This window comes from Coffea eugenioides, chromosome 6, assembly GCF_003713205.1.
Source record: "Coffea eugenioides isolate CCC68of chromosome 6, Ceug_1.0, whole genome shotgun sequence".
In the NCBI taxonomy this organism is placed as follows: domain Eukaryota; kingdom Viridiplantae; phylum Streptophyta; class Magnoliopsida; order Gentianales; family Rubiaceae; genus Coffea; species Coffea eugenioides.
Genome location: NC_040040.1, coordinates 10,721,614 through 10,734,371, shown reverse-complemented (window position 1 = coordinate 10,734,371; position 12,758 = coordinate 10,721,614). Strand labels below are relative to the sequence as shown.

General features: G+C 34.5%; 2 protein-coding genes across 2 annotated transcripts; one reads left to right on the top strand and one right to left on the bottom strand.

The window, feature by feature from the left end:
- Nucleotides 1-4,470: 4,470 nt before the first annotated feature.
- On the bottom strand, nucleotides 4,471-9,331 carry LOC113774702 (translation machinery-associated protein 22). The gene is made up of 7 exons (XM_027319305.1): nucleotides 8,978-9,331; nucleotides 8,759-8,827; nucleotides 7,583-7,644; nucleotides 6,273-6,354; nucleotides 6,108-6,175; nucleotides 5,942-6,025; nucleotides 4,471-4,817 (listed from the first exon to the last, which is right to left on the bottom strand). Exons 1-7 carry the CDS (start codon nucleotides 9,123-9,125, stop codon nucleotides 4,761-4,763), a joined length of 570 nt encoding a protein of 189 aa, XP_027175106.1. The 5' UTR covers nucleotides 9,126-9,331; the 3' UTR covers nucleotides 4,471-4,760.
- Nucleotides 9,332-11,194: 1,863 nt separating this feature from the next.
- LOC113773530 (LOB domain-containing protein 24-like) lies at nucleotides 11,195-11,635 on the top strand. The gene has a single exon (XM_027318168.1). The coding sequence runs from the start codon at nucleotides 11,195-11,197 to the stop codon at nucleotides 11,633-11,635; it is 441 nt and encodes a 146-aa protein (XP_027173969.1).
- Nucleotides 11,636-12,758: the final 1,123 nt, after the last annotated feature.

Genomic DNA, 12,758 nt, shown 5'->3' with positions numbered 1-12,758 from the left:
TTGCACATTGAGCAATAGCTTATGATTGCATACATTTCTTATTCGAGGTACAAAAGAGAAGTCACATTATTATTATTGTTCAAAATCTTTTCTCAAGTTCGCACTAAATTTTTAGTTAAATTTGGAAGAAGAGATAGGTAAGTGAGGACTCGCCCTTGCCATGATGTCTCCTAATTAACTCAATCCCTAATTAACTTGGTCAGTCGAAGGCAAGGGCATGGCATGAATTAAGAGTGCGGGACTCTGGAGAAAAGCTCATTGGTGGAGTGAACTTGAGGATAGTTTACCATTGATCAACTTGGATCCTGTAACAGAGCATAATTCGGCTGGAAGAGCATGGCAGTATGGATTTCTCAATTCACACTCGCTTTCTTTCAACTCCATTACAGCTTATAATCAGTTTCCACTGTTTCCCTCTTTCATGGGGTCCTCTGCAAGTCTCGCTTGCATTAAACCCCAAATCAACTAGGTAATTTTCTCATTTAAGTCCAGTGAGGGTTGAGTGAGTGAGATTTAAGTCCCTTGGTCAAACTCAGAAGTCAGCAATTGCCTTTTGGGTTGGATTGAGGATCAGATTTAGATTTCTTCCATTTAACTTTTATTGGAAAAAACTAGGTAATTTTCTCATTTTGTCACTTAATTGTATCTACCCCAAAACAAAAAGAAAAAAAAGATCAAGGATATTAAATAACGGGTGTTTAGTAACTACGTGGTAGAAACTCAACTTTATTGCATTATATCATTTAAATACATTCACTTAAATTTATTACCCTCTTCCCATTTAAATACTTTCTCAAGATTAATTTTATTTTTCTATATAGCTAAAACACGTTAAGCCCCTTATAACCATAATGGGAACTGTTAGACAAACCGTGATTAGAATGTCTTACGAGTGATGCTGCTGTACATGCATGAACCACTTCTTTACATACGGCTCTGAAGTCAAATCAAGTTAGTAAATATAATGGAAATGAAATTAGATTTTATGCTTAATTTAGTCCACAAGACAACCTTTATTACTCAATTAAACAATTCGCTACTAGGATAATCACATATCTTCTAGCTGCTAAGACCACCAAAAAAAAAAAAAAAAGTGTAGTCCATACATAATATATTTGAGTATCAAATGCTGAAGCTCCAAAGATCTCCCGTAGCTAGTTGTAATTAGGTAATTGTATGCGCAAGTATAATAAAATACACATTTGGAGCACACTTTCCACAACCATGAAATGTCCTTACCATTTCCTTAAGCTCTTTGCCGTAGCCTTAGCTGTATTTTGCCAAAAAAGTATAACATTTGCATCAGCCTTAAGCAACCCATGTTGAAGATTCTTAAAAAAGTTTAGATTACAGCAATCATGCAGCTAATCAATTGCCAAGTTATAGGTTGAGAAATTTCGCGACTATAGCCAGAATTATGGTGTTCCTATCCGCCTTTTGCTATGCACGCATGCGCGGTTTAGAAACCATCATCATTGCAAAATGCTCTTTGTTTCCTCGAAGGTAAATCTTTTTACTATGAGATTTATGCAAAAAAGGATAAGCAAAGCACAAAAGTGTTGCTCTTTTTGGCCCCTTTTGCCCTCCTTTTCTGCTGAGGATCAGCTCTTTTTTGAGACCAAAAAGAGGCTTAGAACTTATACGAAACGTAGCAATTTGTCCCCCATTAATGGTGATGAGCTCTAGAATGGCGAAATCAGTTCACACTATAGTGGAGGAATATTCTAAACACGTGAAATGAAAGATGGTGGGGCGGCATCCTTCTGGAGTTTGGACCAGGCTAGCTGCTCATAGGGAACGATCATGGCCACATAGTGAGCAGGAGGAGGGGGCCATATATTGGATAGTCAGTCATTGCATACAAAAACTTGCTTAAATCCAAAGCTTCGAGTTTGGCCATGTACCAATTAATAGCTGGACAATCAGACTCGTGCCTTCTTGGTGGAATCGTGCAAAGACTCAAGTAGACCTAGTCTTGTAGATTATGCGATCCAAATTTTGTCACACCTTCAGCTCTTGAGTTGGCAAATTGGTGTAGCAAAGTTTAATACACGTGATCTACATAAACTGGTCTATCCAAGTGGTGAAATCTCACTAGTAAGACTATACATCACTAATTTTCTTTGTTGGACTTTTGCTTTTCTTTTTTTCTAATATTCTTTTCATCCCTCTCAAATATGAGAATTGATCATTGAATAATTGAAGGCACGGTTACTTTAAAATTCACTAGTGTGATATTGTTGAACTACCAGTTTTTTGCATAACAGCTCCAACTTTTTCTAATGGGAAAATCGTTTAAAACATCCTCCACATTTTGTAAAATAACTTTTTTCGTTATTTACTTTTAAAAGTGTAATTTTACGTCCCTTACAAATTTATATTAGTCAAATTTGGTCCCTACCTAGATTTTCGACTAGTTTTTTGCCAAAATCCACCATGTGTCTTACATGTGATCATTTTTTAAGGGCAAAATTATCAAATCAAAATTTACATAACCTAATCTATTGTCCCTCACATTTCATAAATTAAATTTTTTCGTCCGTCACATTTCACAAATTGAATTTTTTCGTTCCTCATATTTTACAAAATAAATTTTTTTATCCCTAATTGATCATGTGTACGAATATTTTTTTAAATCCATGCATATATATTTATTTATTTAATTAATTTCACATTAACAGTTTGAATAACATGTAATATATCTTTATTTAATTTTGTCTAGTGTTTATATTGAATTAAATTTGGACAAAAAAATAAACAAAGGAAAAGTATGACAAAAAAAAGTAAGCGATTGGCACTTTCAAATTTTAAAACAATCACAAGGCAAGTAATTCAACTGTTGGTCTTAAAGGTAATGAGTAGAAATTTTAAATTTAAATTGTAATTTATTAGCATGACCATAGAATTCGAATTAGGATTCATAAATTAGATGGTCTTATCATAAAATTCAATAAATGAATTATTACCAAACAAGAAAAGGCCACAAATATTGAATAGGTTCATATGGTGAAATCAAATAGATATATACATGGGTTTAAAATAAAATTGCTAGTTTTAAACCCATGTATTAAATAGCATGTGTATAACTACAATTACCCTGTTTAGGTGAAATCAAATAGAAACATATTACATGTTATTCGTACTATTCAAGTGAAATCAAACACATATAAACATGGGTTTAAAAAAAAACTATTCATACACATGGTCAATGAAAGATGAAAAAATTCATTTTGTGAAATGTGAGAGATGATAAAATTTAATTTGTGAAATGTGAGGGACGAAACAATTTATTTTGTGAAATGTGAGAAACTATGGATCGGATTATGTAAAATTTGATTTGATAATTTTGCCCCTAAAAATGATCACATGCTAAGCACACGATGAATTCCGACCAAAAACTAATTAAAAATCTAAGTAAGGACTAAATTTGACTAATGTGAATTTGTAAGGAACGTAAAATTACACTTTTAAAAGTGAGGAATGAAAAAAATCATTTTACAAAATGTAAAGTACGTTTTGAACAATTTTCCCTTTTCTAATTGTATACTTTGTTTGGATTGTCAAACTGTTTTTAGCTGAAACTTTACATACTATTAGTTATTTGAGGCTACTGCCCTTAATTATTGCAATTCATAATTTGTCCCAACCACAGCAGATGACCTCATATAGTCCCACGAAGCCATTTACCACAGTGATAACCTCACAGTCCATAAATATGATTCTATCACTTGATTTCATAATCTTCTCGTGGATCTCCAGGCTAAGGTTTTATCATTGTTTCGATGGCATTTGCATTACAGTCATCCACATTGTCAAGATTCACTCATCTAAAAAATCTAGGAAAATATTTTCTTTTCTGGGGTAAGTAGAAAAATGTAGGAAAATGTTGTGATCAGATCCTGAACGTCTCGAGTGGAATAATTGTCGAGTGAATGTTGCGCAGGACTAGGACTCGTATGCAACACTGATTTATTGTTTTATGCAGTATTCCAATAACATAAAACTAGTGCAATAGGCCAATATTACTCCAAGGACATTACTTACTGATGCCAATATTACTCCAAGTTGAATACAGTAAATTAAAGTTTCATGTGATGTATTGACGTAATTTTATTTATGCAAACTACCCAAAAAAAAAACTTGGGAGTATTATATTTTTCCAAAATCTCTACCTCAACTGTGTTCCTAAAATTGTTAATGCTCCGTGATTCTTTGTTGCCAATTTAACAAACTTCCCCGTATGTAAGGGTCTTATTCCAGCCTCCAACTCACGATTCCTCTTCATTCTAGTCCCAGCCACTAAAATATATCATCACAAGTACCCTTTCCTTCACTAATTCTGTAACCAAAATGACTCCAGCAGCAAGTCCACAGAATCAAAAGCCAGTAAGTTAGCTATGCTGGCGACTAGGTCTAGACTTACATTAACTCTAAAACTAGATTTGCAACATGAAATTACGGCCATAAGAATAATACGCAAATCAACTAGCATGGGCAAAATTTTCCATTTCAGGCATCATATTTAGATAAAGAAGCAAGAAAGCATTGCAGCAACTAGCGACTTTACAATTACGGAACTTCTTACAGCCATGCTCTTAATCCAAATGCATAACGTTACATTTTTCAACCAAAATACCACGAAAATATGGGAGCATATTCTCCACCGTCACGACCAACTCTTAACTTGAGAAGCCTTTTGACTTAGAGTATTCATTTCCTTGCCACGAGATATCCTGCAGAGGAACTGCACAGATCAAAGTTCAAACAGCTGGAACCTTCTTCCCGTCCTCGATGAAGTAAATTGCAGCTTCTGGAACCTGAAAGTCATCAAGTCATTGAATGCGCAACCAAAAAAAAAGGAATAACAAAAATAAATTATAATAAACTATGATTGTCCAAATGGAATGCAAGAAACAAAGTCACTAAGACATTCCCATGATTAGAGTCTAACTAAATCAATTCAGCCCATAACAGAAATCTAAGTACAACTGAAAAACAGTTGCACAAGGACAATTTCAGGGACCTGAAAGTTGTTAGGTCACTCCAAGATCAAAACAAACAGAAGGGATCAATTTAAGTATTCATTGTCAACATAAAATGTAAGAAACAACGTGACTAAGACATATTTCCAATAGTAGAATATTTCTATATCAATTGAAAGATTCACACAAATCTAACTGGACTGAATAAGTGTCGCGCAATGGCAATGGCAACACATTTGAAGCATCGCAAGGAACCATTCTTAAGCCCATGCTCCAAGTTTTTGGATCACAACATCTGTGCCAATCTTTTCAGCAAATCCACATCCTCATGAGCAGAGCACATCTACTCTTTTAACCAACATGATGTCACATGAAATTGTGAGACAAGAAAGTTGGACGTGGATATGATAGAAGGTCCTACACTGCAGCCATCCACATTCAAATAATATAATCATAACGGGAGAAATAATAAGCATTTCCACCTAAAAAGTCAAATACGAATTTGTTTGTAGTCTCCCTCCTTTCGACCACTTTAACCACCCACAATAAAGTAGCCAACTAATAGTTACAATCCAATAAATAGCATCCAATATCTGTAACTAATAGATTTATATCTAGTAACACTAGTTTATAGAAGAATATAATTACAAACATATCCAATTCTCCCAGATGACAGGTAAACATAAAAATAAAATTGTCAAGTACATTTAGAAAATTAATCATGAAGCCACTCTCATTTCCAATATCATGAGAAGGCATTTAAAGTAAAAAAAAAAATCATGAAACAAAAGGTAACCTCAAATATGTCACTTAGAGAAGGATGATTCTATAACCAACAAGATGAAGACGGAGAGATAGATTCTGAAATTTTACTGTAAACTAATTAAATAGAATAGATTGAAGATTAGGTTAGTCACTATCTCTATGTAAAGCAATTCCTAATTTAAAAAAGAGATTACATCAGGCCAGGTCTCTGTAATAAAGTCCACGATATCATAGGCTATGTCTCCTTGAACATCAATCTGCTCTTTCTCAGTTGGGCCCTGACCAAATTTCATTAGAAACCTTTAATAAGAATCATAGAAATATGAATCCAGATGATTTTGTAAAGTCACTTTGACATACCTTAACTACAGAAGCACCAGTAGCAAACTTTTTACCAAGCTTCTTTGAAGCATCACTTAGTTTAACACCTGCAATGTTATGCAGTAAGGAAAGCCAGTTGCCATTAAAAACAAACAAAATAGTTCACCAAAATAGAAATCAGAATTACATGCAACCATCACTAACCAAAAAGCTCCAGGCCCTTCACTGTGGTGATGCACTTTCTTTTGTTACGTGTCACCTTTTCAATTATAATTTCCTGCTTCTCCTGAAAACAATAAAAAAGGAAATTTCCTCAAATTAAGAGTTCAAATTAAATACCATGCACAAGAATACAACATAGAAACTAGAGCTTGCTTAGTTAAACAGTCACTTCTCAGTGTCTCAAGAAAAATAGAAACCTATAGCAATCTCTTGATTTCAGAAGACTTGTGATAATGCATTAAAGAAATAAATGGAACATCTAGACACCTCCTTTCAAACAGGTGCTTCTTCAATCCCAACTTTTAACTTACAAGTCAAAAGGGTCAACAAATACTCGAAATTGCAGACATGGATATTTCTGACTTAGAATTTTGTGTAGTTTGTAATAAGGGGCACAACTACTAGCCCCCCTGTAACCCCTGTATATGAATGATCTCATCACTCAAGCCATGTAAAAGTTGTATATGGATACAAAATTCAATCATTATGCATATATATAGCTCACTAATGACATTGGGTGAGTTTCTGTTGAGCGGGGTGCGAACATAGACTCTGCCCCAACTAGCTCGGAGGCTAAGAAATGACTATTCTATAAAATGGCATCTGTCCAGTTATGAGATTATCAGTCTTAGACACACCAAACAGGTCTAAAAGGAAATTTCCATACTGCTGGAACAGTTTCTTAGTTTGCTGACATCTACCAACTTAGCATCTCACTCTCCTCATCTCCTCCTGCATCAACAGTGGAAAACCAAATCCTCTCCATGTCCAACAAGATGCAATACCAACACACTACCGAGAGAGAGAGAGAGAGAGCACGCAATATGTTCATATTCTCATCAACCACAATCAGGAAGGACCAAGATCAGCTAATTCCAGAAACCAGCTTTTCATGCCTCTAAGAATGTCTTAACAAAGTTATTACAACCATATATTAAAAAAAAAATTAAGCAGAAACAGCAAGAAAAGAATAGAGAAAAAACAAGCAGAGGTGATGCTTAAACTCTTGTACAAGGAAGAGTAACAGTTGCTTAATGCCTACTGCATGAGTAACAACCATTCTGTATGCGATTACCTAGCAATAAAGATTTTCACACAACATTAATAAACCTAATCTTCTTTTCACCCTCATTCCCTTAATGAGATGCCTGGAGTATTAAATACAGAAATAGAATTTTAAAATGCTTATGCAATCTTAATGTAACAGCACAAACACCTAAGCCAATGTCCTTGATTATTTCCAAGCAGGTTAATATCATATTTATTGCAAAAGAGTCTTTAGATATTCTTACTTTCTTTTTGACTTTTCCACCCGGAAGACGTTTAACTTCCTCAGGCTTGGAGGCAGAAGAACCTGCAGCAACCAAATTAAGAAAAGGAAAACGACAGAATAATTAGATCATATAAAAAAGAAGAAAAAGACTTTTGGAGGCAACAAAAAACAATTCATATACAATAGAACGTGCATATACTGCTTTTATAAAAACTAAATTTTGTTCGAACCCTGCAGCCACAGTATAAAGCGTTGAAAGGGAAAAAAATAATGTGAGCTATATCAGGAAAGTTTTTAAAACACCAGACAAAACAAATTGCATCATCAAAAGAGATCCATCGCAACTCAAAGTTAGCCTACAATATGCTCTGCTCCACCCTTTTTCTCTTTTTAATATATGAAATCATTTTTCCAGAGATTTGTTCAAAGTGAAGACAAATGCACCAAAACCATCATATAAGCGCGATCAGCACACCTATAAATACTTTTGGAGAAAGAAAGAATTTCAAACTCCAATATGCCTTAAAACAACCCTAAAATGAGTCTACGAACCCAATGCACTACCAGAAGATGAGACTTAGCAAGAAGATGCAGCTTAAGACCACACTGCTGACTATTTCAAAGCACAAGAAATTTAGCAATGTCATTCCATCTAACTATGTGTAGCGTACAGACAACCATGCAACGAAGTATCCATGCGTCATGTGCGGAAATAGACCAAGGCAAGACATTAATGGAGAACATCAAATAATCCACCATTTATATGTCAAACCCTAAAGTCGCATGCTGAAATAGGGAATTGCAGAGTGAGCAACACTCGTCTAATTAGATTTACTTAAAGTGGAAGGGTGTTGAAAATTAGGCATGCATAAAACGTCCATTGGCATCAGGAGATGCAGTGATTAGCTGCAGTAAGGTACCTAAACTCGGTGCCAGATAACAGTAGCAATTCCAGAATCGACTTTTCAAAAGCACAATCAAGTGCATTGATTTAATTTCCTAGCCTCCACTCAATTAAAGCAGCAAATACAAAGCGCGTGAAACATCCAAATCAGAAACAAACGGCAAGAACACATATAATTTAACAAAACATATGCATGCATGATGATGATGTTCTTGTGTCTCACCATAATTCTAATAACCCTAAGCAGAAAACACATTCCAAAGATTTTAAAACTGCAAACAGTAATTATACCATCAGAAATTGAGGTGGACTGAAGTTGACCCGAGATTTTATCAGCTTCCTTCGCCTTCGCCTCCGCCTCTGGAAACACAAATCATTTAAATGAAAAAAAATAACGGAAAACAGTTAATAAAGTGAGCTTCGAATCAATAACAAAACAAAAAAGCATAAGCAAAAAAAAAATCATGAATTAGGGTATTATTTTTTGGTTTAAATTGAAGAAGTGGGAACCTTTGAGGAGATCAGGATAGAGATCGGGAGCGTTTTGGATCAACCAGGGTTTGCATTTCTCAAAATCCGGTCCGAATTCGCAGTACTCTGGGGGTAACCCGCATACTCCACAGTAAACTACGTGAAGCGGTTGTGGCTTTTCCGCCATTTTCTATTGCACGAGAGAATACTCGAAGTTGGTAAGAGCTTTTTCCAGTTTCGGTTGTTCGAGTTTTAAACTCTTAACCCACTCGCCGCTTCGTCTGTGAGAAGCTTCCCAACTTCTCTATTCTACCAGAGAAATTTGTCGAAACGGGGTCGTTTTCACGTGTTTCAGAGTGTTTTCTCAAGCTGTCTTATGATCTTTTCGTTCGATGTCTGCATTTCTCTATTGTTTTTGTCTTTAATATGATAAGTTATTTTACGTTGCCTTAGCCCAAAAAAAAAAAAAAAAAAAAAAAACAAAGAGCTGTCTTATAACCCCTAAATATTTTGAAAGCGGGTTTTAATAGGAGGGGAAATTTTTTAAAAAAAAAGGTCACTAAATATTTTAAGGTGGTTCTTAATAAAACAAAAAAAGAAAAAAAATTGCGTGAAGGCATCACTCAAAGAAATATGCTCTTAGAAATTGACCCAAATTATGGGATGAAGGGGTATTAATTTAACTCCATTCATTTCTTTCACATGGTGATGTTAGAGTGCTACTTTTGGTACAAAGCTTATTAAGTTAGACGGTCCTTCACATGTTCCGTTAAAGCAAAAAATGCAGGCCATTTTCCGTTTGTCTAATATTTTAGTTTTCGATATAGTTTTCTATGTTTATATGTATACAGAGAAATGTTTTTGGCAATATTTTAGTTTCAATATAGTTTTCTATGTTTATTTCTTTCTTGAGGCATATTTTAGAAATTTTTTGACTTATCTTTCTATAGCATTTAAAGTTAGAGGTGGCAAGCGAATCATAAACGGGTAAGTGGAACAAGTTGAGACCCAAGTATAATAGGGAACCTGTTGATCCGAATACAACCCGCCAACTCGCAACAGGTCAAGATACCTGACTTGGAATTGAAATTTTTAGGTTGGAGGGTTGGCAGGTCAATTTCGGGTTGTAGTTTTGCACTGTAGAAAGCGTATCAATTTCGAGTTGACTTAAACCTAAAATTTTCGAGTTGACCTGATATAACCTGAAATATAATTTCAACTTACTAATTTACCACTATAATTTCTAACAAAACCAATTCCGCACAAGGTTAATTATATAATCAAGTAATAAAAATCTCGATAAAACAATCCGAAATTAGATCTAAAATAAATTAAAATACTGTAAATGTGTTTTATTCCAAACCAGATCTAAAATAAATTAAGACACTAAAAAAATAGAAAATAATCTAATACATTATTTATCCAAACATAATAATTTCAACTTCACACAAGTTAAACAAATTCATTTAAGATTAAGTAATTAATGCCTTCGGGGAAAAAAGAATAACTTAGTTTAATTGGATAAAATATTTTTATATTTATTAAATTCTTTTTTAATTCATAAACGGGTTATCAGGTCAACCTGTGGGTGATCTGAATTTGACCTATTTTTTTTTCGGGTTCGTAGGATTCGACTCGATTTTGACCTGAACCCGTGAAATCTCAACTCAAACCCATTAATTTTACTTTTGATTTGTGTCATGTTTTCAAACCGCGTCGAAAATTGCCCCTTCCCCCTATTTAAAGCCTTGCTACTTGAGAAGGATGCTGATAAGTGTCACAATCGTGATTATTTATGTCAGACTTAACAATCTGCATCAAAACGAAGGCAAAGAAATCTATTGGCATGGTTACCATCTGGAAGTGATGTACGACATCAACTCGCAACTTCCTTGTTAATTGGTTGAGTTGTAGTTTAATATTTACTGAACTGTATATGGTAGCATATCTCTAGTAACAAACCATTAATTGGCCGATGTGTTTTAACTTTTATGACGTTGGGATTTCCTGAATATATCTACAAAGGTAACTTGATACTTTAATGGAATGTAACTAATCTCATTAAATTTAAAGATATAGATTCTGGATACAAACAAGTCGTTCACGTCTGGCTAGTTCTGTCTAGACATTCTTCTTTCATTTACTACCTTCTTTGCAACTTGTATTTCCCTTCTTCTTCTTCTTCTCCGTTTTCTGCAATTGAATCACCCTACAAATTGTGTTAAAAAGAAGAGAGTAGAAGGCAGGGTATCAGATATGTTTACCGGAGCCTGTGCAGCATGTAAGCACCAGAAGAAGAGATGTCCCCCAGATTGTCCCTTAGCTCCATATTTTCGTAAGAAGGACGATTTTGTGCGGGTTCATCGCCTCTTTGGACTGAACAATGTGGTTAAAATGTTGGAGAGAGTCGGTGATCATGAAAGGCCAAAAATGGCTGAGACAATTATAATGGAGGCCAAGATCAGGAGGGACAATCCAGTTCATGGGAGCCTGGCGGTGAAAGCTCAACTCGAGGCTGAAATTGATGCCTGCCGAAAAGAGCTGGACTTTGTGCAAAAACAGCTCAACTTTTTGAAGAAAGCAACAGAAATCAATAAGGAAAAAGAGCAGCTTGAGGCGAAATTGGATAAGTGTCCATTGGGAATTCAATATAAGGAAAATGCTGGTGAAGGATCATCGTCCAAGTCCTGTGCCTAATAAGTAGAATACAAGAAGGTAACAAGTCCTGTGCCCAAAAAAAGGAAAAAAAAAAAGGTTTTCTAACCAGAAAGTTAATATCTCTGGAATCCAAGTTCTTGGAGCAATTCTAATTTGGCAAAATTTTCGACTATTAATTTGGCAAAGCTACTTTTTGTCGCGTCTCATTTTTCGCAATGGGAAAATAAAAGGTGCTATAAAAGATGTGATTTTATTTTAAAATAAATGAAGAAAGACCTAAAATAGGACTTTAAAGAATGCAACAGTTGGGTCCAAAATTTAGTCTTAAAAGGGTTTTTAAGAAAAAATAGGAGTCGCCACTTGATATTGAATTTTGGTGTACCAAGTCACCCAAAAATATTTTTAAATAAAATAAAATAAAACCCTTTTCGACAACTTCAAGTCTTTGAAAACAGAAAAAATGAGTTCGGATGTCACAGTTGAAAAAAGGGAAGGCAAGGGTTCGATTATCTCAAACCTAAGGCATCATTTCAACCTAGTCTAAACTAGTTGCGTGGTTTAGTCAAAATTTTCGTAATCTAACCTTTAAATTTATCATATTTGGATATTTCTTATATGGATGCAAATCTAAAAATATCGAGAGAGACAAAATGTTCATTCAAGGATTTAATTGAACCAATCGCATTAATTGCGAAGGCCAAAATAATTCCTTGAAGGTGTCACGAGTATGCAAATGATGAAATTAAAAGAAAAGAAAAGAAAAGAAATTATATACATAGATATAAGTGATCAAAAAAAAAAGGGAATGCAACATAAAAGGTACGAGAGGCAAAAATTCATGGGGTATTTAAACTAAAAAAATTATAATCACCCATTTTCATGTTCAAAGAATAATTCTCCTAATATAGACAAGCAAATGAACTAACTTAAATGAGATGCAATTCTACATGTCATGATTAACACATATAAAGGGTAGGGGGTAGAGAATAATATAATAGGAAATATCATGCAAATGAAAAAAGATCCTAAAAAAATATGCATGAAAATGTAATGAATGTCACACTAGATGAATCTAACGCAAGACGGCTTAAAGGGTCTAGCATTGGGCTAGCCCATTTCTAAAAACCCTTACCAGCATTGGACTAGCAAGTAAATGAAGGGA

Excerpts from the sequence above, each read along its gene's own strand:
- LOC113774702 (XM_027319305.1), bottom strand. The coding sequence starts at position 9,125 with ATGGCGGAAAAGCCACAACCGCTTCACGTAGTTTACTGTGGAGTATGC. Across the intron at positions 8,828-8,977 it reads CTATCCTGATCTCCTCAAAG|AGGCGGAGGCGAAGGCGAAG; the intron begins GTTCCCACTTCT and ends TTGTGTTTCCAG. Across the intron at positions 6,176-6,272 it reads GAAGGGCCTGGAGCTTTTTG|GTGTTAAACTAAGTGATGCT; the intron begins GTTAGTGATGGT and ends ATAACATTGCAG.
- LOC113773530 (XM_027318168.1), top strand. The coding sequence starts at position 11,195 with ATGTTTACCGGAGCCTGTGCAGCATGTAAGCACCAGAAGAAGAGATGT.